The sequence below is a fragment of the Pan troglodytes genome, chromosome 4 (assembly GCF_028858775.2).
Source record: "Pan troglodytes isolate AG18354 chromosome 4, NHGRI_mPanTro3-v2.0_pri, whole genome shotgun sequence".
Classification (NCBI taxonomy): Eukaryota; Metazoa; Chordata; class Mammalia; order Primates; family Hominidae; genus Pan; species Pan troglodytes.
This window is the reverse complement of record NC_072402.2, coordinates 158,354,940-158,380,389: the sequence shown is the minus strand read 5'-3', so window position 1 is coordinate 158,380,389 and position 25,450 is coordinate 158,354,940. Positions and strand designations below refer to the sequence as shown.

General features: G+C 42.1%; 1 protein-coding gene across 6 annotated transcripts in view; it reads left to right on the top strand.

Annotated features, from left to right (window-relative positions):
* Window positions 1-25,450, top strand: part of ATP10B (ATPase phospholipid transporting 10B (putative)) — a 360,087-nt gene that overhangs the window by 235,807 nt on the left and 98,830 nt on the right. For 5 of the 6 annotated variants that reach the window (XM_016954150.4, XM_001137552.8, XM_054685268.2 and 2 more), the window contains 2 exons: window positions 696-890; window positions 16,281-16,485. In XM_016954150.4, coding sequence (XP_016809639.1) covers window positions 696-890; window positions 16,281-16,485 — 400 coding nt within the window. The other variant, XM_054685269.2, reaches the window with a different exon arrangement.

The following is a 25,450-nucleotide window of genomic DNA, read 5'->3' as shown; positions in this document are numbered from 1 at the left end:
AAACTTGAAAACATCAGCAACTCTTTTGAGATAATGTATGAGATCATTTTAAATTAAAAGTTAAAATATGTGCTTATATATCACCCTCAATATTGTAATTATTATTATAAGTGACCATTTACTGAGCAACTGCTATGCTCCAGAGCCCTCTACTGTGTATCATGCAAATATTATAAATCATGTAATATTTATCGGACCCCTTTAAAGTCCATAATACTATCCCCATTTTGTGCAAGAGGAAATAAGCTCAAAAAAATCACACAACGAGTAAATAACAGGAACAGAGTTTAAATCTAGATGGTTTTCCATTCCTGAGAATAATCATCTCCAGTCTCATCCATAAGCATCACAAAACAAACTTTGGGGACTTAGGGGGAAAGGGTGAGAAGGGGAGAGGAATAAAAGACTACAAATTGGGTGCAGAGTATACTGCTCGGGTGATGGGTGCACCAAAATCTCACAAATCACCACTAAAGAACTTACTCATGTAACCAAACACCACCTGTTCCCCAATAATCTACGGAAATAATAAATACATCTAGATGGGTTTGGCTTCAAAGCCATTACCATAATGTTTGAGGTGATACTGAAAGAGAAGGTTTAATTGATCAAGGCCAAACAGTAGGGGAGAAATGGGGGAGAAAGTACATTTTTCTTCTCCATAGTGTTTATTCACACTTCGCTTGCCCCTCCAGATGGGCTAACCTCTATTTCCTGTTCCTGGTGATTTTGAACTGGATGCCCTCCATGGAAGTCTTCCACAGAGAAATCACCATGTTACCATTGGCCATTGTCCTGTTCGTCATCATGATCAAGGATGGCATGGAGGACTTCAAGAGACACCGCTTTGATAAAGCAATAAACTGCTCCAACATTCGAATTTATGAAAGGTAAGAAAAACCATCCCTGTGTTCTCTCTTGCAAATGGGTTATGCAAACTCATCAGCATAGCCTCAGGATGAGTCTCTTTTCTTCCATTTTACTTTCCTAAATTATTTAATTCACTGATTCTCAAGTGGGGGTGATTTTGACCCCTAGTGGGCATTTAGTAATATCTGAAGACATTTTTGGTTGTCATACTGGGAGTAGGGGTACTACCGACATCTAGTGGGTAAAATCCGGGGGTTCTGCTAAATAGCCTACGATACACAGGACACCACCGGGGAACAATTATTAACCAGTCAAAATGTCATTAGTGCTGAGGCTGAGAAAACTTGTTTAAGTTGTATAAGCACTCATATTATTAAGCACACAGATGCAGTATTATTAAAGGTGAGTTGAAAGCTTAAGAATTAAACTCTAGGATGGCTGGATTATCTTGGGAGACTAAGTTCAGGAGAAACTCTTTGGAGGATGTTAGGCAGTGTCTCCCAAACCAAGAAAATGTCTGCCATTTTAAAGCCTCAGTTGCTTGGGTTGAAAATTCTTGCTTTTAGAACCAGGTAGGTTTTAGGACCCAGAGTTGGTACACCTGTTCTTGGCTGCCCAGGGTGGAAAAGGAAGACACCTGTAGGTGACGTCTACATTCCAACAGGTGGAGTCTCAAACAAGTAGAAGGAAGTGGCCTGGTGGATACACACCTGTTCTCTGCAGGCTCTTTCCTTGTCATGTTTCTCCCCTGGGGTTTGCAGCCTGGCTTTTCATTTTTAGTATCCTTCTGAAAGAAGAGAGAAAAATTTTCAGCAAAGAAGGCAAGTAAAAGATGGAAGTTAAATTATGAGAATTAAAAAGACAACATTGAGCAGAGATGAAAAAGGAAGGGAGGAAAAGGTGGAAAAGAAAAGAAGATAAGAAGCGAGTAGTGCTCTCTAACCTGCTCTTTGAAGGATGGTCTCACAAAGAGAACCCCAACAGACATCATCGTGGGAATCAAATCAAGACCAGCAAGTACACCGTGTTGTCCTTCATCCCCAAAAACATTTTTGAGCAGCTACACCGGTTTGCCAATCTCTATTTTGTGGGCATTGCGGTTCTGAATTTTATCCCTGTGGTCAATGCTTTCCAGCCTGAGGTGAGCATGATACCAATCTGTGTTATCCTGGCAGTCACTGCCATCAAGGACGCTTGGGAAGACCTCCGGAGGTACAAATCGGATAAAGTCATCAATAACCGAGAGTGCCTCATCTACAGCAGGTAAAGCAAAAAACTCTGGGGAAGTCTTGGGCCCAGCCTGATCTTTCTGTGGCTGCTATCACTGCAGTTACTGTTTGTAGAAGGGATGGAGTAGGGAGATACTGTTATTTTATTTCAGGGAAGCTGTTCAGTTCTCTACAGTGAGCATTATAGTCTACAATCCAGAAAAAAAGGAGGATTGAGTCAGTCTTTTAAAATTAGGAGGTCTTTATTATGTAGCATTTTCTTCACTATTTCAAATGTGTCTAACATTTAACAGTTTTGCATATATTCTCATCTCCTCTTAACCCAGTGTGGCCATGAGCACATTTAAGGCTGGTTGAGGACACTGGGAGGGAAGAGGCATCACTGTATTTGGGGGAGCAATGGAGTATTGTGTTAGGAGAAGCACAACAGGAGACACACTGCCTGAGTTGAACAGCCTCCAGTACTTACTAACTGCCTGACTTTAGACAAGCAATATAACCTCTGAAATTCATTTTGTAATTCATAAAATTTGAACAATTCCTGAGGTGGTTGTGAGAGTTGCAGGAGATAATTCTTAGAAAATGCTTAGCACAGTATATGACATACAACAAATGCTCAGTAAATGCAAGCTGAAATTGCATTATTTTTAGAATGTCAAACCCAACGTTTCCTTCATCACTAACTCTGTTTTTGGGAGTTCTCCCTGATGTTGTCTTAACTAAAGCAAAGACTGCACACCACCTGTCCTAAAGCTGAGAAACCTTGTTTTAACTTGTGTAAGTGCTCATATTATTAAGCACAGAGATGCAATATTTTTTAGGGTGAGTTGAAATCTGAAGAATTAAACTCTAGGATGACTGGACTATCTGATGTCATTAGACATTTATTTAATGTCATTTTATACATGTCATTGTTCTACAAAGGTTTCATTGAGCAAATGACTAAACTAGGTTGTCAGGATAGGACATGCTCTCACTTGGCAAGGAAAGAAGACAGAGTTAAAGTGTGTCTCAACTTTGTGATAACCCACATAGTCCTAAAAGAAGCAAGGGAGTTGAGTCTGGGCTCACAGAGAGACTAGAGGGACAAAGCACCTTCAGAGCTAGCAGTTGGCAGCCTAAGATGATGGAGTCTCTAGCAGGTAAGAGCTTGACTTCTTGCTGAAGAAGGAAAACATCCATGTCTCACAAGCAGCACCCTAGGCCATCTCATTCCTTTTGACTCTCCACCCCAGTTCAGCAGACATTCCGCACTGGCTCTGGTCCTTGTTAGAATGAAAGAGGCTTGCTTCGAGGTGTGTACTCCAGCCATTTAGGCACTGCTTACTTCTAAGGAGGGGTTCTCTTCTCCAGGGGAGTGAAAGGTGGCCAGCTTGGAGCTGGCTGCTGAAAAGATTTATGAGTCAAACTCCACTTGGAAAATTGTAGCCAGGGGAAACGTCCAAGATGAGTATCTAATACAATGACTTTAGATGGTATTTACCAATATCATCCAAGAACCCCTGCAAGAAACTCCATGTTCATCCCTCAGCAGCAAATGAGCTTCTTGTCTCTTTGCTTGGAGGGACACAGTTGCACGTTTAGAAAAATTAATCTGAAGGATAATTTTTTTTTCCAGCTAGATCCAATTGTCTTGAATGTTATGAGCACACTGGACAGCCAGAGTTAACATTTAGTCGTTCCTCGCCTTTGAATATGAAAATTATAAAGAGAGGATGAAATCACTGCTGGGGTGTGATGCCTTCCTTTGAAACAGCGGTGTTTGAGAAAGCATTGTTTTTCTTTTTTTTCTTTTCTTTTTTTTTTTTTTTTTTTTTTTTTTTTTTTGAGACAGAGTCTTGGTCTGTCGCCCAGGCTGGAGTGCAGTGGCGCCATCACAGCTCACTGCAAGCTCCACCTCCCGGGTTCACGCCATTCTCCTGCCTCAGCCTCCCGAGTAGCTGGGACTACAGGCGCCCGCCATCACGCCTGGCTAATTTTTTGTATTTTTAGTAGAGATGGGGTTTCACCGTGTTAGCCAGGATGGTCTCAATCTCCTGACTTCGTGATCCGCCCGCCTCGGCCTCCCAAAGTGCTGGGATTACTGGCGTGAGCCACCGCGTCCGGCCGAGAAAGCATTGTTTTTCTTTTGGCACCAATCCACCGTCACTTTTTGTTTTCCACCTTACTCTCTTGTTTTTTTTCCATGGAATATACACAGTGGCAAGCCAGGAAGCTGGTGCCTCAGGGAGGAATGCTCGTGGGCTGCAGTGAGCCTGGTCCTGTTCTCCTCGCTCTGCCAGAATATCGCAGAATCATGGCCTGGTTCTTGGGAATAATCTCAGTGTGGATTAGACCACAGACTCACCTCTGCTGGGAGCTGGCAGGACCTAGGCCAGGCTGCTGTTGTTGTTTCCAAAATAGCTTCCAGGGAACATCGGAAAACCAAGATGATAACAATCTAGAAAAAAGAAACATTAGTCCACCAGCTCACTGGCAGGGAGGAGCATGGAGTTTTCATAGCAGTATTTCCCAAAGTGTATTCAGTGGAATAACAGTGACAAAGAAATAGTCTCCGAAAAAATACGTGCACGGCCAAATTATATATGCTGGCCCTCCTCCAATGGACCCATAGCCCATGAAGGACTAAGAAAAGACACAGCAAAGAAACCTGTTCGTCTTTGATTAACTCAGTGTTGTTTTACATTTACTGGGCTTTGGAAATATTTTTTAATATCTAAGTTTGGTAATTTTTATTTTTCAAGTATACAAAAATAATTGGCTACAGGGACCAGATAGGTAATTAAATGGACTGAATAGTTTATAAAAAGCAGTATTACTCACGGACTGATAAATGGCCAATGACAGTTGGCATCAGTGTTAGGAGGCAATAGGGAATGGTGGTGACTATGGCAAACTGGGGAGGCCATGCATTTATCCTAGGAGGCAGAGCTGGTCACTTAGCTTCTGCTAATTGTTATTATGTAGAAGTACAGGCCTAGTGTTGTTGCCAGATTGTCTGAGCTTTATTAGGGCAGCTAAAAATTAATATTTTTATTTGAAATAACCTGACTTTTAACTGATTTTATATTATTTTGTAACTGATGTAATTTTTTCAAACACTTCAGACCTATTTTTTTGAAACCTAAAGTTCTATTTTGCTTATGAGCCCAAAAACTTGCAAACTTTGCTTCAAAATATTCTAGAAATCTGGAGTCTCTGCAAAAGAATAATAAGTTTCTTTTTTTGTTGATGCTTTTTTGAGATGGGCAGTGGGGGCAGGGGTCTTGGTACGTTGCCCAGGTTGGTCTAGAACTTGGCTTGAGCTGTGTCCTCTTGCTTCAAACTCCCAAGTAGGTGGGATTGCAGGCATGCCATCACTTCTGGCCCTAGGTTCTTCTTTTGAAGTTCATCCTCAAGGGACAGAGAGAGGGTATGACCTTGAGGTAAGAATGCAGGCCTGGGAGGCAGAGGCCTGTAGTCTAGGCCCAGATCTCAGACTAACTATTAATAGCTTAGGAAAGTCATTTAAACATATAGACCTCAGTTTCCACTTTTGTGAAATTTGGGAGTCAGACTAGATCTTGTCCTGTGAGATGGACTGAGAAAGAACAGAACCCATAGCCAAATAAATTTACACATTAATAGAATAAAGTTTCTAAGATGACCCTCAGTAAGTAGCCTATCAGCTTTGTTTAACCCAGCTGTCAGTTGAGATGTTCTTTGCCACAAGTAGGAGAAACATCCATTTTAACAGGTTTAAACAGCGAAGAGACTTCCTTGGCTTAAGTCATTACAAGTGTCCTGAGGTAGGAGGGTGATCAGCATGGTTCAATCAGCATCCTAGATCCAGCTCTCACCAATCCTTTTCATTCAGCCCTCCTCAGTGTCATCTTAACTCTCAGGGAGACTTCTCTCATGGCAACGAAATGGCTGCAGCAGCTCCAGCCCTCACATCTACATGTGATCATGTATGAAAAGAGAAAGAAAGACACTTCTGGTAGCCATCTTGGAAGGTCAAGGAAGCTTACTACTCCCTAGAGCCTCCTCACATCTCAGTGGCCTCACTTGTTCATCCCTAAATCAATCCCTAGGGGCAAGAGATGGGATTGTACTAACTAGGTTATACCTGAGCCACAGTCCCCACCCACAGAGCCCAGCATGAAGTCAGCTTCCCTGAAAGCCTATGGGCCATTCCAGGAAGATGTAAAAGCCAAAGTTTTTTTAAAAATAAGATAGTTTCCAGCAGAATGAGGAACAGATGTTGGAGAAGCCACCTCAATGTCCTCAACACTATCACTTTAAAATATTTTTGAGACTTGACTCTTTGTAAATTGCTTTCCACGTATTAGCAGGAATATACACATCTTGGGACATTCTATACTATATGTCCCTAAAGTTTTTCCACCTCTGAAGTGGATTATTCTATGAAAGACCCCAGCAGAGGAAGCTAAGACATGCTATTAAATAGATAAGTGTTAGTTATTATCTTAACTGATGGATGCTAAAAGACATATCCTTTTGCCATATCAAGGACACATGACAGATGTCAGGAAAAGAATACAAGATTTAAGAGGACAATTTTTTTTTTTCTGGGAAGCAACATAAGAAATTACATCTCATGCCCTAGCCCTATCCATTTTATTTATTTCACCTCAAATTTACACATTTGAGCAACTGATGCTTTTTTTTTCATTTTTGTGCAATTGAATACTAGAGCCCTTGGAATTTTGCTCATGACCTAAGCCCATGCATCATCTACCCTAGACTTGTTTATACTGTGAGGAAATGTCTTTTTGCAAACAGCAGAAGCCTTGTTAACAGAATTACAATCCCGTTAGAGCATTTTCTTTTAATATAGCAACCGTGTTTGTGGTCTAAAGGTGACCCATTAATCAGATTTATGGAATGACTTCGAGGAGAGATTAGCTTCAGAATTGTATTAGTTTAGCTTCTCCCAGGGCTCAGTTTAATGAATCTAGAAACCATACCAGCCACAGATTTGTATTTTTCCATCCAGCTTAGTAAATTTTTATTTGTATTCAGAAAACACGCAGTACAGAGCAGGGAATGGGAACTGAGGGAATCCAGGGTGGTTCCTTATTGTAATGAAACCTAAGCCCTCCACAGTTTCAGCAGCTGGTCACTCACTTATTCATCTATTCAGCAAATTTTAATTCAAGACTTAGTGTGTGCATTGCCATGGCAAACCTTATGTGCCCTCAAAGGACTCTCAGTCTAGGGGTCACGAGGAACTTACAAATAGCTACAATGTCCCACGTGCTTCGGTAGCCTACCTGCAAAGGGACACAGAAGTGCAGAGGATGTGGTGACCCACCCACCTGCAGAAACGTCAAGGCCAAGGGAAGCTTTCAGTAAAAGAAGTAAAATTTCAGGAGAGCCCTGAAGGAGGAGCAACATTTAGCCAGGCAGAGGGAACATATTTCAGCTCACAGCCTGTTCCTGTGTCAATGAAATGTTGTATGTGTGGCTTATGCTGGTATTAGAAAGACCAGGACCAAGAAATGATAGAAACTTAGCGGAAGAATAATACAGATTATATATTTTTTTAATCTGACTTTTTACTGAGACTTGGAGCATCTGTCTTCTGTAAGTCAGGTGGCTGCTAAAATAAACAGCTTTCTGACAGCGTAGCACCGAGGGCCTAGCCTGGCCTGGCCTGCAACCTGTTTTCTTTTGTCTGTTTTCTTTTGTCTGTGAGTTTGCACCTGTGTCCTCAGGGAAACCTACAAGGGAGGAAGCCAGAGGTCCTGATCCTTGGTTATGTCACTAATTAACTACATGACCTAAATGAAGCCACTTAAGCACTTGGGGCCCCATGTGTTTCATCTTTAAATAGTGATCATAATATCTCTCTGGCATATTTTGTGAAAAGGTGTTCAGATGACATATAAGAGGGCTTGAAAATAATGAAGCTATAGAAATAAACTTCAGGATGCAATGCCACAGGGTGAGTAAAGCAATGACCTTACTGGATGCTTGGCATGGAGGGCTTTGACATGGGACCTGGGCTTTTCTCAGAGCTGCCATTTACCAAATATGTGGCCTATGCAGATACTTGATCACTTGAGCCTCCATTTCAACCTACATAAAATGGGGCCGATACTAGCCCCTGACTCCCAGGGTCATGTGGATCCAATGAGATTATCTTTATAAATTGTTTAGCTCAGTGCCTGCACCATAAGTAGTACTAAGTAATTTTTTTGTTTTTTGTTTTGTTTTGTTTTGAGCCCAGGCTGGAGTGCAGTGGCGCAGTCTTGACTCACTGCAACCTCTGCCTCCCGGGCTGGGGATTCTCCTGCCTCAGCCTCCTGAGTAGCTGGGATTACAGGCATGCACCATCATGCCCGGGTAATTTTTGTATTTTTAGTAGAGACGGGGTTTCACTATATTGACCAAGCTGATCTCAAACTCCTGACCTCAAGTGGTCCTCCCACTTCGGTCCCCCAAAGTGCTGGTATTATGGCGTGAGCCACCACTCCCAGCCAGTAATTTTTTTTTTTTAATTTCCAATCATCTCAAGCTTAACTTTTTCAATGCCAACCCCAGCCTGAGGCTTTATCTTTTTTGCTGTGTGTCCTACACATACAAGGGTGGAATTGCTAGTTTTATAGTTTTAGTGGGAAAAGCCAAGGACATTCACTGAGCCACAGATACCAGTGGACAGGGTTATAATGATTTAAAAGCAAAATCTATGCTTTGCGCTCTCATTTTTCCTGCTAGTCTATGTGGCAGAATTTTAAAATCTGAATTCAGCAAAACTGTCTAGATGTTAGCCCTCTTTCTTTTATTTCTGTCCACAGCACTCTTGAACATACCCACACCAAGATTTAGATTCAGAAAAGGGATGTAGGTGGCCTCATCTGGCTCATAGCCTCAGCCACTTGGTCCAACTCAACTTCTTAACATAGACTCTATGTTAGAATATCATATTTGTACAGCTGTTAATAAAGCTGCAATTTGGTACTAATATTTCCTCTGAATAACAGCCCTCAAGGAAACCCCCAAAAGAAGATGAACTGATTGACCAGGCAGAATTTAAGCTTTGCCAGGGCTATCTGAACATCAAAATACAGTCATAAGCCTATCTTCGCCCTAAAAGTATATTCTGGGGTTGCTGCCTGCAGGTATTAAATGAGTTACTGCATGTAAAATGCTTAGCTTTGTGCCTGTGGCACTCATAAAATGTTAGCTTAAATATTGCTAAGGAGAGTTCGGTAGCCTTGATAGGCAGAAGTTATCATGAGCTTAACCCAAGGGGAGTAAGAAAGAATGACCACAGGCTCAAGTTTGGAACTGCATGAAAGAAGACAAAAAAAAAAATCTTTAACCATAGAACTTGACTCCAAGCTCTAATAATATAACAAAATGGGCCTCGGGGAGGACTCTGAAAAACGCAGACAACAGAAAAACATCCATTATCATTCCTGGCTATGAAAAGTGCAGTTGGCTGGACTTACAGACCAGCAGACCATTGCATTCCAGCCTTCAGGCCTTTGCTCTACACTTGGCACCAACAAACCAGGCTCCTTTCTGAAGCATCCATTTTGCAGGTGCCCACACTACTCCCACTGCCTCACCCTGTGCTCACAGAAGGCCATAAACCATTTGGGTGAATTCAGCTTGTCATTTCAGGAGAGAATGCTTTAGGTCCTCCCCAAAACTCACTGGGTGGGAGAGTCATAAAACAAGAATTCAGGTGTCCCTGATGCTCCGCACTCTTGTCATCAGGCATGATTTGTATGTCCACGGGTGAGGATTTATGGCCTCTGTTTTGCCATTTAAGGAGATCGGAATTCCAAAAGGTGAGGCTCCTGTTCTCAACCCAACCTCTGCTAGGTTTATGTTACCTTCTTCTGAGGCTCAATCAGCTTTGTGCCTCACTCCAAAACAGAGCCACGAAACCATGCTGAGCCATGTCGCTCCCACCACCATCACTCATCTGTCCTTGTAGACACACCTGTGTGACCTTATGCAAGTTAGATAACTTTCTGAGCCTGTTTCATCATCTATGAAATAGGGATAATGATAAAAGCTATTTCATTATTAGGCAGCTAACCTGTAATGGAGGTTAAATGCTGGGTTCATTATAGGTAGTCAATACATGTAAGCTAATAATTTAAAATATCATTGTTAGAAGTCTCCACTAGGGTATCTATAACAAAGATGTTAAAATGGCCAAAGGTTAGGAAAAACTGCCTTTCTACTACCTGTATTCAAGAAAAATATACAAGGAATCAATTGATATTTACTAAACACTCCCCATGTGCTAAACACTGTACCCAACCCTATGTGCATATAGAAATATAAGACCCAGGATCATCGCAGCTCTTAGCAAGCTTCTTACATACTTTAAAATAGAAGATGCACACGACAATTAGGAAATAGGATGGTAATATACAGGGAAGGGTGGCAACAAGATGTGCACCGTCATGTCCAGTGCCCAGGAGTGAAAAGAGAAAGGCAGCATTTGGATCTGCAGAGGTTAAAGGATGAGCATTTGGGAGGCAATTCATATCCTTGAATACCCCCAGGCTGAAGAATCGTAACCCATGGCTATGATCTTGCTGGATGGCACCTGTGACTTCCATGTCCTCTGAAGCACTGTGTTTCCATGGCCATCACTGCTTAGTGACATTCTATGTGCAGTTCTGCTTTCTTTACTGCCACCACATGGTCAAAAAGGTCAGGAGTGGGTTATCCCCAGACCTGGGACTTCAAACATCCTCCCAATATAAAGAACTTTATACTGTATTAATGTAACCCAAATGTTCCAGCCCTCACTAGCTTCTGGGTATGAATGAGGTCCCATTAATAAAAACGTCCCAGTGACCATGCCATTCAGCTCCAATCTGCTGACTTAGAACCTCAGTCCTCCCACCCTAATCCTCAGCTCCCCACAGATATATCTAGGCATCCTCAGATTGGTAAATATCACATGTGTCCTCCACTATTTCCAGCCCAGCCAGGGGTCTTGGTCGCCCCCCCACCCCCACCCCCCTGCTTGTCTGGCCTCAGCTGTTTCTTTCTGGTGCTTCCCTGAGCCCTGCAAGCCTAATCCACCTCCCCAACCCCATTGTGATCTGTAGGTCACACAAGTTGTAAGCAGGGAAGCCAGGATTCAAAGGCTCTCTCAATCCCTATGCTGCAGTCACTCTGTCGGGCATTCCTCTCTCACCCTGGGTTAGTGACATGGCACTGAGCATTCTGGGCCTGGCATTCGAGCTGCCTGAAGGACAGCCAGGTCAGCTCATCATCCTATGTGGAATGGGAAGTTCCGCAAGATAACTAATCCTTCTGAAAAATCCCCTCTACTCTAGTTGCCTGAAACTCTTTTAATAAAATCCAGATGCTTGAGAAATGGAGCCTTCAGCATCCTCTCCTCCCTCTATTTCGCCTTTCACCTGCTCCCCCATGGCATCCAGTTGGCTACAAACCTCTCTTGCTGTTTATTTACCTCTTAATAATCCCTATCTCCTCTCAGAAAGCCATTTAGCACTGCACCACTTAATTTTCCTCGTGGCAGAATCTGCCAGATGGAGCCTTCATCCCGAGCCATGTTGATTTGTCTTATTTTTAAACAGCAGTGAACATGGCATAAAACTAAAATAGCAGTCAGTTCCCAGGTGTGGACCCCCTAGTAGGGGGACAATCCAGGGTGTGTGGATGTTTCCACCTGGGGCAGCTGTTCGAAACAGGCTGGATTAATGAGAGAATGACTTCTGCAGGTGGCTCCTGGCCAGCTGCTGGTCTCCCCTGGGCTTCACTCCATGCAAGAGCATGCTGCTTTTCTGCATCAGCAGGATTCGGCCAGTCATCACCTCCCCAGACTGAACCCCCTTGGGCTGTGTACATCCCTGACTTTTCCACAGATATGGTCCTGACAGTGGAGGAGACAAAGTAGATGCTAGAGAATCAGCATAAAGTGGCCCAGGGCAAGAAGGAAATATCCCTGATCTCATTTTTTAATCCCCAAAATTCCTACAAAATGTGTCTCTGATTCCATAACATAACTAAGTTTAGTTACTATAAATAAAATTTTTCAAATTTTGTACTGGCCAAACTACTGAACTATGTTTCCCCTAAACTTTTTTTTTTTAATGAATGTCCCCAAAGTCATATGGATCTCATAGCTTTATTATTCCTAGATGCCTACCAGGGTATCCTGGAGGTATGTGTGCTTCTGTTTGAGAAGCTCAACCCTGGAACTGGGCTATCTCTGTCTTGGGGAAGGCAAACCCACAGCAGTCACTGAGAATATTTCTTCACCACTGCATGCGATCCTAAGGAAGAGAGGATTATGTCTAAAGAAAAGACAGGCAATTATAACCAGTACAGCAGTGACCTCCTTGGGATCCAGCAAGTAATGTAAAGAAGAGAGAGACTAGTCTGACTTACCACTTGTGGGTGGCTCCTTTGATACTTAGATCATGACAGGACTTGACAGGACAATACTCCAGCCCAGCTCACAGAAGTGACAGCTCAGAAAAACACATGCCACAAGCTCCTCTCCATAGCACTCCATCTTCCAGCACCTTTATAATCCACATTCTAGAATAAGCAGTGCAGTCCTTTATTACAAAGGGGGAGAATGAGATTCAGTGTTCATGGGTGGAGGTGCATTGGCCTTGCCTTTGATATGCCTCTGTATGCAGATACTGGCCAACTAGTATTTATCAAAACCAGTTTGCTCTGGGAGGGTTGGCGATTAGGATTTGCTCAGAGTGGAAGGTGTTCTCCCTGAATCCAATCTCAAATACTGGGTAGAATGCTGAGATTATAGCAGTCAGCTGATACCCCACATCCCCAAAGGCATTATCCAGTAGGACACAGAAGCCAAAGAAGGGAGAAAAAAAAGGAAGACAAGACAGAATGAGTGATACATTCTTTGTTCCTTGGGACAATTTTGCTATAATATTTAAGAACACTTTAAAGCACTCTCTCAAAAAGAAAAAAGAAAACCAGTCTCTCCTTCACTCTATGAGATTCTTTTCTCACAGAGAGTATGGACCATTCCAATGCCTGTAAGTAGCCTTATACTTGGATATTTAACAGGTTTTCCCAGGGCTACTTTGAAGAAGGAAAAATATTATCCCCTGAGTCAGCAGAGAGACCGTGAAGTGTTTGACTGTTACAATGGCACTCTTAGTGAAGGAGTTCCCACCCTAAATATATAAATAAGCAACAAAATGTTTAAATAATCAAATGTATTTCCAAAATGGCACAGGGAAACAAATCTGGGGTGACTGCCCCTATTATTCATAGAAGATAAAAGTGAGGGTTGGGGGGAGATCGGGATGGTTAATGGGTACCAGAAAACAAAACAAAACAAAACAAAATAGAAAGAATGATTAAGACCTAGTATGTGATAGCACAACGGTGACTATAGTCAATAATAATTCAATTATATATTTTTAAATAACTAAATGAGTACAATTGGATTGTTTGTAACACAAAGGATAAATGCTTGAAGGGATGGATATCCTGTTTTCCATGATGTGATTATTACACATTGCATGCCTGTACGAAAGCATCCCATGTACCCCATAAATATATATACCTACTATGCACCTGCAAAAATTTAAAGGAAAAGAAAAGGGATGTGGGTGGAGTGGAAGCACAGAATGAGCGGATTAACTGAAAGGTGCTTGGAAACCTGTTATGTGCTTTCACAGGTAAGGAGGAATTATTACTAAAATGCTACAGACGCATCACCCCCAGAATCCTCAGAAGGGGTCTCAATAGTCATTTGGATGACATTTAACCGTGTCTGCTGCACTGAGCTCCCAGAGCACTTCCACAGAACCCTGTGGTTCTTTCGAGTTCTAAAGTTGCTCCCCAATTCCAATGTCCCTGTTTATTTTATAGACTTGGCCTTCCAAATGGAAGCACCTTTATTTCAGGTGGCTGGGGAAGTCTTCTGAGAAGATCTTTTATAACCAGGAAGATTGGATCTTAGGAAGACTTGTCTGAGGTTCTCCAGAGGGCCTCCAGGAGGGGAGGAAGACACCAAAACCCTCTTCCTCCTCAGGGACTTTTGTGATGTCAAAGGAGAAAACTGGAATTCTATTCACAACTCTTTCTCTGTGGAAGAGTAGACGTGTCATGCCCAGTGCAGCTCAGATTCCAGCAGAAACAGAAACAAGAACATGCCCAGAGGGGCTCAGCATCAGTGAAGAAGCCCAGCAAAGGAAAGCTTGCTTCTCCCGGTCTGGCTGCCTTCAGAGGCACCCAGCTTCAAGCCAGCTGGGCTCAGTTAGAAAGACCACATGTGGGATATTAGTTGGTTTCAAATCCCACACTTAAAGCGGGACATTTCCAAATGCAGACAGATGAGCCCACACCTCCGGAACAGATCTTGAAACTGTGTCACATGAGGAATAATTGAGGGCACCTGGAAAGTTAAATTTGGCTTGGCACACCCAAAAGTCTTCATGGGACACCTGATGAATGCCTTAAAATATTTAAAGAATGGTAGAAGATGGAATAGACCGTATTACCTGGAAGAGCAGAACTGTTTAAATATTTGGTTAGGCAGAAGGAAGACTTTCTGAAATGAGAGTTCTTTGAAAATACAATGCAGCCAGGGGCAGTGGCTCATGCCTGTAATCCCAGCACTTTGGGAGGCCGAGACAGGAGGATCACTTGAGGTCAGGAGTTTGAGACCAGCCTGGCCAATATGGTGAAACCCCATCTCTACTAAAAATACAAAAATTAGCTGGACATGGTGGCAGGCGCCTGTAATCCCAACTACTCAGGAGGCTGAGGCAGGAGGATCACTTGACCCCGGGAGACAGAGGTTGCAGTGAGCCAAGATCGTACGACTGCACTCCAGCCTGGGCAACAGAGCAAGACTCTGTCTCAAAAAAAAAAAAAAAAAAAAAAGGATGCATTGCCTTGAGAAGTGGGGAGTTCCTTAGTTGGAGGTGGGAAGGCTGAGGCTGCAGGGAGGTAGTATACCCAAGCAGCAAAAACTGGGTTTTGGTGTCGGGCTGGACCCAGGTTCAGGTTCCAGCTCTGTTTTTGTGAGACTTTGAAAAATTTCTTTTGACCCCCAATTACCTCACTTGTGAAATAGGTATAATAATATCTACTCCTGTGGGTTATTATGCAAAGTAAATGAAATGTTAATGAACACAAGTGCTTGGCAGGTAAGAAATGCTAAATTTGTCATTGTTCCTGTCACTATTATCTCAGCTTGATAAATTGGATAGGAAGATAAAATAATTTCCTCAGATTTCCTCAGATTTCTTCGGCCCTCTAATTCCACAGTTACTGTGAGGTCTCATTTCATCAAAACTCCTGGTAGCATCCTCCTAATTCCTGGACCGCCCAGAGTGTTCTGTTTCAGTGTGGCTCCGGATCTTCCTAGACAGTGGCAGAGATCCTTGCCTTTCGTATCGTCACTCTCCTCATAATCATAAACAATCTTTCCCATATCCCAGTTCCCTGAAACTCTATTTTCTTTGGTAATAACTGGCTATTCTGGTAAATAGTGGATATTAACAGTAGAACCATATTAATATGACAATACAGTTACCTTGTCCTTTAAAATTTTTATCTTGTAAGGAAGCAAGGGCTGAACACAGAACTTGGTCAAGAACTGGCAGGCAAGAAAAATTCTAAATGTTCATAAGAACAGATTTTGTTTTGGTTTGGGTTTTTTTTTTTTTTTTTTTTTTTTGAGACAGAGTCTTGCTTTGTCACCCAGGTTGGAGTGCAGTGGCGCAACCTCGGCTCACTGCAACCTCCGCCTCCCAGGTTCAAGCGATTCTCCTGCCTCAGCCTCCCGAGCAGCTGGGACTACAGGCACGCGCCACCACACCCAGCTAATTTTTGTATTTTTAGTAGAGACAGGGTTTCACCATATTGGCCAGGCTGGTCTCGAACTCCTGACCTCATGATCCACCCACCTCGGCCTCCCAAAGTGCTGGGATTACAGGTGTGAGCCACCACACCCGGCCAAAGACAGATCTTTACTAATGAGATTCTGTAGATTATGCCTAGCTATTCTAGAGAGATTATGAGGTGGTCATTCAGGGGTAAAGTAGAATACAAGGCAATCTCATGACAGGCTGACTTGGTGGATAGTTAGGTGCTGGTGGGACCTTCCTCTATTCTTTCATTAGTGTTCTGAGGAAACTTAAAGCTCACTCACACCCTGTCTTTCTCTCACCCAAGAAAAGAGCAGACCTACGTGCAGAAGTGCTGGAAGGATGTGCGCGTGGGAGACTTCATCCAAATGAAGTGCAATGAGATTGTCCCAGCAGACATACTCCTCCTTTTTTCCTCGGACCCCAATGGGATATGCCATCTGGAAACTGCCAGCTTGGATGGAGAGACAAACCTCAAGCAAAGACGTGTCGTGAAGGGCTTCTCACAGCAGGTAGGGCTCTTTCTAAGATCTTCAATGGTAAAGTCAGAGAGAGGATGCAAGCCTACCCTACTGGAAAATTGAACTAAACCTACTGGGTAGAGGGGAAAGTAGTAGATGCCTCCTTTTCCCTAGCACTTTAGATACACTAAATCCTACCAGCAGCCCTCTGAGATGGATATTATCTGCATATCACAGATGAGGAAACTGAGGCTTAGTAAAGTTAAATAACTTGCTGAAGGCCTCAGAGTTTCTAAATGGGGATCCACTCTGTTCAACTGAGGAAACTATACTCTCTGCTCTGAACTGAGGAGTCTAATGTCTGTTCCATCATCACTAGGACCAACTCCTCTTCTTTGCTCATCCAATCCCAACTCACTCTGCCCAGCTCAGTCCTAGCAATCTCTCCTGCCACGAATCCTAATATTCCTTCTGCCCCTCCTAAACTGCAGCAAGGTATCATTAACTATGTTTCCATTTGTGTATTCCTTAACTTCTCAACAGTGCTTAAGCCTCCTTGAGGGCAGAGAGAGATCATTGATACCTTTTTTTTTTTTTTTTTTTTTTTTTAAAGGGACTGGGTCTCCACTGGGTGCGATGGCTCAAGCTTGTAATCCCGGCATTTTGGCAGGCCGAGAGGCAGGTAGATCACTTGAGGCCAGGAGTTCCAGACCATCCTGGCCAACATGGTGAAACCCTGTCTCTACTAAAAATTTAAAAAATAGCCAGCCGTGATGGCAGGCATCTGTAGTCCCAGCTACTCAGGAGACTGAGGCGGTAGAATCACTTGAACCCAGGAGGCAGAGGTTGCAGTGAGCCAAGATCACAGCCTGGGCAATAAAGTGAGACTCCGTCTCAAAAAAAATAAATAAATAAAAGAGAGACTGGCTCTCAGTCTGTCACCCAGACTGGAGTGCAGTGGCATTGACACTTTTGTTTAATCCCCACCCTTTCATAAATGGTACCTCAGACATCATGGAGAAATCATTATTGTTTGGTGGGTAAAAGCTCAGGCTCTGGGGTCTGACTGAGATGGGTTCAAAGCCCAGGTCTCACCACTCATCAGCCATCTCACCTTGGGCAAGTTACTGTCCTCTCACACCTTGGTTCCCTCATCTGGAAAATGGGGACAAAAATAGTTCCCTTTCCATAGGGTAGTTTTGAAGACTAAATGGTAGGTGCATGACTTACTTAGCATGAAGATAGGCACATAGTAAAAGACCAGGGAACAGTTGGTATTAATATCAATGCTTTCATAGGCAATATGTGTTGACTGACTGAAGCTGGGTGTGATATCCCAATTTGCAATTAAAATTCTCCTTGTGGGAGTTGATTTCCAATATGGTCCCTTTCTTTAACCAGGGAAAAGAGTACAATTTTATCACTTTTCTTCATTCTGCCAGCCTTTGGCTGGGGAGAAATGGAATGAGTCAGAGGATTTGGGAGAAGGAAAGCAAATGATTTATTCCTCAGAGATTCTCATGAGCTAGAGTGCAGTTTTCCAGACTCAAACTTCTCAAAATAAGTTTTTAAGTTCTAGGAGCAAGGGTCATTGTACCTTGCCTTGCCTCTCTCTAAGCACCTGATAAACAGCTCTCATAAAACCCTTTTTGTGTGATTGATTTGGTCCTCAGAAGCCTGTTCTCTCATGCATATCATGGGAATAATAATAGCTATCCCATGGTTTTGCTGTGAAATTCAAATGGTATAAGGAAAGTAAAGAACAGAATAAAGAGTTTGCTACCCAAGAGACTCACAATAAATGGGAACCATTGCTGCTACTGAGGCTGCAGTTGCCACCACTGGAAATGGAAACCACCACCACTCACTGTAGATCAGCATGTCCACTTGTCTCCAGGCTCTGAGTCAATCACTGAGCAAGGGGCCTGTCTCTGAGTTTTCTCACCCTTTGCTTATTACAGCCGCATTTGCTAAATCACCCTAGTGTTTGCAAAAAGGCAGGGTGAGATCTGGTCTAAGTTCACAGAGTCATTCTAGACAAGCAATAACAGTCTGTTTCTGGGCTCAGAACTCTGTAGCCTGCCCTTCGACCAGAGGCTTTCAAGTCTTTTCAACAGTAACAATAAGAAATGTATAAAATATTACACATAGACACACACACACTCACACATGCTGACACACATACATGTGTGTATATGCACGTGAATGAGTATGTAAGAATGACACCTTAGCCTCACCACATGCAAGGCACTCTAAGACTTTCTATGCTATTCTACCTTTTTTTTTTTTTTTTTTTTTTTTGGACAGTCTCGCTCCGTTACCCAAGCTAGAGTACGGTGGCACAATCTGCTTAGTGCAATCTATGCCTACTGGGTTCAAGGGATTCTCCTACCTCAGCCTCCCAAGTAGCTGGAATTACAGGCGTGCACTACCACACCCAGCTAATTTTTTGTATTTTTAGTAGAGACAGGGTTTTTGCCATGTTGGCCAGGCTGGTCTCGAACTCCTGACCTGAAGTGATCCACCTGCCTTGGCCTCCCAAAGTGTGGGGATTACAGGTGTGAGCCCCGGTGCCTGGCCTATTCTACCGTTTTTGTTTTTTTTAAGTTCTAGGAGCAGTAAAACTTATAAATCTCCCCTTTAGCCTCCCTACCCCAACATTCTGAATGTTTCTTACTCTCTCTGGCAGTCATTTCAGTGTTGTTTCAGTTCAACCAGTGACTTCTTTTTGTCTTTGGCAGCAGTTCCCAAACTATGTTTTGCATATTAATTAGTCAGATAGTTTGGGATTTAGCTGGAATGAAGAGTCAGGTAAAAGGGTCATTCACACTCCGGTGCTATAGACCAGCCAATTTAATAAGTCTCTGCAACCCTAACCCTCAGTTCTCACAGAGCACTTGCTGAGATGATTTACAAAAAGAAAAACAAAAAAGAGAGAGAGTTAAATTCCTATGTGAAAGGAAGATTATTTGAGCTTGAAGCTTTCCAGGGTTCTCTATTCTGTCTCAGTTCTTGATTCTCCCCCTCACTTTGCTCAAGAGTGTTTTTTTCATTTTAGTAGTAATAATAGACTTTTATTGATTCCATACTAAGGGCTTTGCATGATTATCTCGTCTATCCTCAAAACAACTCAATGAGATGGGCACTATTATTGTCTCCATTTTATACAAAATGAAACTGGGGCATACAGAGGTCCTGTAACTTGCCCAAGGTCACTGAGCCGGGAAGTGTTGGAGCAGGATTCAAAGCCAGGTTTGTCCAGAGCCTCAGTTTTTTGTGTTTCTTTTTGTTTTGTTTTGTTTTTTGTTTTTGTTTTGAGACAGAGTCTTGCTCTGTCGCCCAGGCTTGAGTGCAGAGGAACGATCTCGGCTCACTGCAAGCTCCGCCTCCCGGGTTCATGCCATTCTCCTGCCTCAGCCTCCCGAGTAGCTGGGACTACAGGTGCTCGCCACCACGCCCGGCTAATTTTTTGTATTTTTAGTAGAGACGAGGTTTCACCGTGTTAGCCAGGATGGTCTCGATTTCCTGACCTCGTGATCCGCCTGCCTCAGCCTCTCAAAATGCTGGAATTACAGGCGTGAGCCACTGTGCCCGGCCCCAGAGCCTCAGTTTTTTAAGGCTCAGTAGTTAATCTCCCTGATCCTTTAACTGTTACCTTGAGTTCACACAGAGATGCTTACTTGAAAGCACACATTTATTGTTGCCAGGATTCTTTCCACATAGAGATAGAAGGTGGCAGGGATAATGAAAGTGGGCTCAGCCTGCTCCCTGGGGGGAGACATCTTGGCTGCTCTTTGCGACCTTGCTTCTCCCTTATACTTTTAGGGCAGAAAGATTTCTGAGTATGGATAGAACTCGCTTCTGGCTAACTCGGTACCATAGGATTTCCCTAACGTATTGAACAAACATGTTGATGAGAGTTGCAGGAAAAATAAATGTTGCAAGGCCAAGTAATATGAGAAGACAATAGATTACAAGCTTTCAAATATGTGTTCTGCAGAATTTCTCTGATACTTTAATAAGCCCCAAGGAGAAGGACAGGTGCTATTATGTAGTATTTCTAAACATTTAAGCACGAGAAACTTTTATCCCAAGAAACACATCTCAGAACTACTGTAGAAGGGGTGGGCTACCACTAAGGAATTTGCTGCAAGTATGTTACAGGTGTTGAAGGTGTATCATAATCATCACAGGGGAAGCTTTTAACAATATATATGCATCCTTCTGTATCACCACCAGTAAATTATGACTCACTAGGACTGAGTAGGGACTTGAGTGTGCATATTTTTAAAAATTTTCTCCCAGACAATCTTGATATAAACCTACCACCACCTCCTTGAAAACCTGTACAACCAAGGAGAGGCGCCATCTCCAGTGCTTCCAGAAACACATCCTAATAATGGGAAGAAAACTACCATCTAGGTACTTTTTACTATATACTAGTTCTTTTACATGCATTGTCTATTTTAAGCCTAAGACCACCATGGGAGGTGGGCATTACTATCCCTATTTTACACATGAAACCTCTGAGGCACTGAAAGAGCAAATCTCACTAATCCTCTCAGAGATTTTTGAACACCTACAAATATGGTTTGTTTGGAAATTTAATGTCTTACATATAAGTATTAATGGCTCTTGATAGTTTATTCTCCCTCTAAGTCCCTACTGTCTTTGAGACCTTCACCTTGCCAAAAGGGTTTTTACTAACCACAGAGATTACTAGGAACATCTAACCCCACATATATACCCACACTCATTTTCACCATCTTCTGGATGATGAGAATTACTATATTCGGGTAATTCAAAGTCAGTAAGACATACTTTGTCCCAGCTCTCATAGATCTGCATTTCTCACAGTCTGCTAAGCACTTGTCCCAAGAGACAGTTCTTGAAAAACTCATGGTCCGTGGTCAAGTCAGATTACAGTTTACAAGTCAAATTAAGAAGCTTTTGTCCTGTGAACCCCTCTTGCAGGTTCCAATGTTCATTAACATATTAACATCTCTGAGAAAGCCTGGAGTCAATAGGCCTGTTAAACTTTCTTTAGCCCTGAGCTCTCCAAATTTATTTAACCTAAGAATTATTTTTCAGCACAAATATTATTAACATTCCTATGGACCTTTTCAGAAAATATTAGCCTGAATTGTGGTACAGACATGGTCACAACAGGTGAAGGGTAACAAAGAAGTTGACAATCCTCATGGCTTAAGCAGTTCATTCTTCCTTTTCCTGTTTAGGTTCAAATGAAATTATAAACATTAAAGAACTTCTTAAAAGGGTCTTTCTCCCATGACATTGCAGATTATCCTCAAGGCTGCCAAAGAGTTAGTTTCAAATCCTTTCCTCAGAATTCTTCTTGGACTAAATCTACTTTTTTTTTTTTTCATTGGAACTTTTATCCCAATGGGCCATCTTTGAATTTATAAAATTATTGACCTATTTTTGAGAGATTCACTCTCACTTCCCATTGTTAAAAAAAAGAGGGGAAAGGGAAGGAATTAGGATTTGCTAAAAACCTGTCCAGCTGGCAAGAGGACTTTATTAGAGAATTCAAACGTACAGTTTTCTCTTTGGTGACATTCTGATACCTGAAACCTCTTCTGTAAAAGAGTTTTAACCTAGGAATTTAACACCTGGAAAGGAGTATATAGCATTCATTTTGATAAATGTAACAGTTATCTAAGCCAAAGAATCAGAAATGAATGCTTCCAGTTAGTGTTTCAGATCAAACATGTCCCTGGCTATCTATTTTCCAAATCACTGAAGTCTAAGTCCCACTGAAGCATGGGTCAGATCATTCCCCAGGGCCAAGTGGGAACTTGCTATGCCAAGTATGATCTGCGGACTAGCCACTTCAGTAAGCATCACTGAGAGCTTGTCAGAAATGCAGAATCTCAGGCCCCATCCCAGACTGAACCAGAATCTGCATTTTAACAGGATCCTCAGGTGATTCATGTGTACATGAAAGTTTGAAAAACACTGGCCTAGAGCATCATTAATCAACGTAATAATCATATGTATCTGTTTGTTGCTCAGGTTAAAAATTCTCCATTGAGTCTCCCTTTTGACTAGCTTGCATGCCACCAATGGTTAGTGCTTTTAAGCCATTTGCTCAATTACGAATAGCTGCTGTAGCTTGGATCCTCTGCAGTGAAAGTATGTATTGATTTTAAGGTACTTAGAGGAGCATTTTGCCAACAAAGAGTTGAGATCCAGTAGGGAGAAATTTATTACCATCCCAGTTCAGTGATGTCAAACCTCAGTTAAAGCAAAAGGTAGCAGCCTATCTTCTAACCTTGCCTGCTCTTGAGAACCAGAGAAAGTTCCTCTTTCCTGCTAGATTTGCACTGGGACCTGTCCCTGACAGGCTTCTCCAAATTTCGTTTAAGAATGAAACTTAGTGCTTTCTACCTGTTGATCAGTGCTTAAATGTTGAGCACAGATCACATTTTCTAGGATTCTTTTATAATATGACTTCATAATAGTATAAAATATCAAGAAGAGATTACAAGAGATAACTGGATTAAACACCTATGTGCCATAGGCAGTTTTTCTAAGTGTTCTATATCTATTATTTCTTTCTACTACTCAAAAAAACCCTGTAAAATAGGTGCTTTTATTATTCTATTTAACAAATGAGGCAAGAACAGTTAAGAAACCCTGTTCTCTAGGTTAACTGAGCTCAGATTCAAACTCGGGCATAGTTCTTTGGTTGGTTTGTTTGCTTTTTGTAATGGAAATTTTTTTTATTATACTTTAAGTTTTAGGGTACATGTGCACAACGTGCAGGTTTGTTACATATGTATACATGTGCCATGTTGGTGTGCTGCACCCATTAACTCGTCATTTAGCATTAGGTATATCTCCTAATGCTATCCCTCCCCCCTCTCCCCACCCCACAACAGGCCCCAGTGTGTGATGTTCCCCTTCCTGTGTCCATGTGTTCTCAATGTTCAATTCCCATCTATGAGTGAGAACATGCGGTGTTTGGTTTTTTGTCCTTGCGATAGTTTGCTGAGAATGATGGTTTGCAGCTTCATCCATGTCCCTACAAAGGACATGAATTCATCATTTTTTATGGCTGCATAGTATTCCATGGTGTATATGTGCCACATTTTCTTAATCCAGTCTATCATTGTTGGACATTTGGGTTGGTTCCAAGTCTTTGCTATTGTGAATAGTGCTGTAATAAACATACATGTGCATGTGTCTTTATAGCAGCATGATTTATAATCCTTTGGGTATATTTCCAGTAAGGGGATGGCTGGGTCAAATGGTATTTCTAGTTCTAGATCCCTGAGGAATTGCCACACTGACTTCCACAATGGTTGAACTAGTTTACAGTCCCACCAACAGTGTAAAAGTGTTCCTATTTCTCCACATCCTCTCCAGCACCTGTTGTTTCCTGACTTTTTAATGACTGCCATTCTAACTGGTGTGAGATGGTATCTCATTGTGGTTTTGATTCGCATTTCTCTGATGGCCACTGATGATGAGCATTTTTTCATGTGTCTTTTGGCTGCATCAATGTCTTCTTTTGAGAAGTGTCTGTTCATATCCTTCGCTCACTTGTTGATGGGGTTGTTTCTTATAAATTTGTTTGAGTTCATTGTAGATTCTGGATACTAGCCCTTTGTCAGATGGGTAGATTGCAAAAATTTTCTCCCATTCTGTAGGTTGCCTATTCACTCTGATGGTAGCTTCTTTTGCTGTGCAGAAGCTCTTTAGTTTAATTAGATCCCATTTGTCAATTTTGGCTTTTGTTGCCATTGCTTTTGGTGTTTCAGACATGAAGTCCTTGCCCATGCCTATGTCCTGAATGGTATTGCCTAGGTTTTCTTCTAGGGTTTTTATGGTTTTAGATCTAACATTTAAGTCTTTAATCCATCTTGAATTAATTTTTGTATAAGGTGTAAGGAAGGGGTCCAGTTTCAGCTTTCTACATATGGCTAGCCAGTTTTCCCAGCACCATTTATTAAAAAGGGAATCCTTTCCCCATTGCTTGTTTTTCTCAGGTTTGTCAAAGATCAGATAGTTGTAGATATGTGGCATTATTTCTGAGGGCTCTGTTCTGTTCCATTGGTCTATATCTCTGTTTTGGTACCAGTACCATGCTGTTTTGGTTACTGTAGCCTTGTAGTATAGTTTGAAGTCAGGTAGCATGATGCCTCCAGCTTTGTTCTTTTGGCTTAGGATTGACTTGGCAATGCGGGCTCTTTTTTGGTTCCATATGAACTTGAAAGTAGTTTTTTCCGATTCTGTGAAGAAAGTCATTGGTAGCTTGATGGGGATGGCATTGAATCTATAAATGACCTTGAGCAGTATGGCCATTTTCATGATATTGATTCTTCCTACCCATGAGCATGGAATGTTCTTCCATTTGTTTGTATCCTCTTTTATTTCATTGAGCAGTGGTTTGTTGTTCTCCTTGAAAAGTTCCTTCACATCCCTTGTAAGTTGGATTCCTAGCTATTTTATTCCTTTTTGAAGCAATTGTGAATGGAAGTTCACTCATGATTTGACTGTTTGTCTGTTATTGGTGTATAGGAATGCTTGTGATTTTTGTACATTGATTTTGTATCCTGAGACTTTGCTGAAGTTGCCTATCGGCTTAAGGAGATTTTGAGCTGAGACGGTGGGGCTTTCTAGATATACAATCATGTCACCTGCAAACAGGGACAATTTGACTTCCTCTTTTCCTAATTGTATGCCCTTTATTTCCTTCTCCTGCCTAATTGCCCTGGCCAGAACTTCCAAAACTATGTTGAATAAGAGTGGTGAGAGAGGGCATCCCTGTCTTGTGCCAGTTTTCAAAGGGAATGCTTCCAGTTTTTGCCCATTCAGTATGATATTGGCTGTGGGTTTGTCATAGATAGCTCTTATTATTAGTATATACACAACTGGAGAGAATAATATGATACATTTCTATGGACCCATCACCTAATTTCAACAATCAGTTTATAACCAGTCTTGTTTTATCTGTCTCCCCACCCTCTACTCTCTGCAAATTATTTTG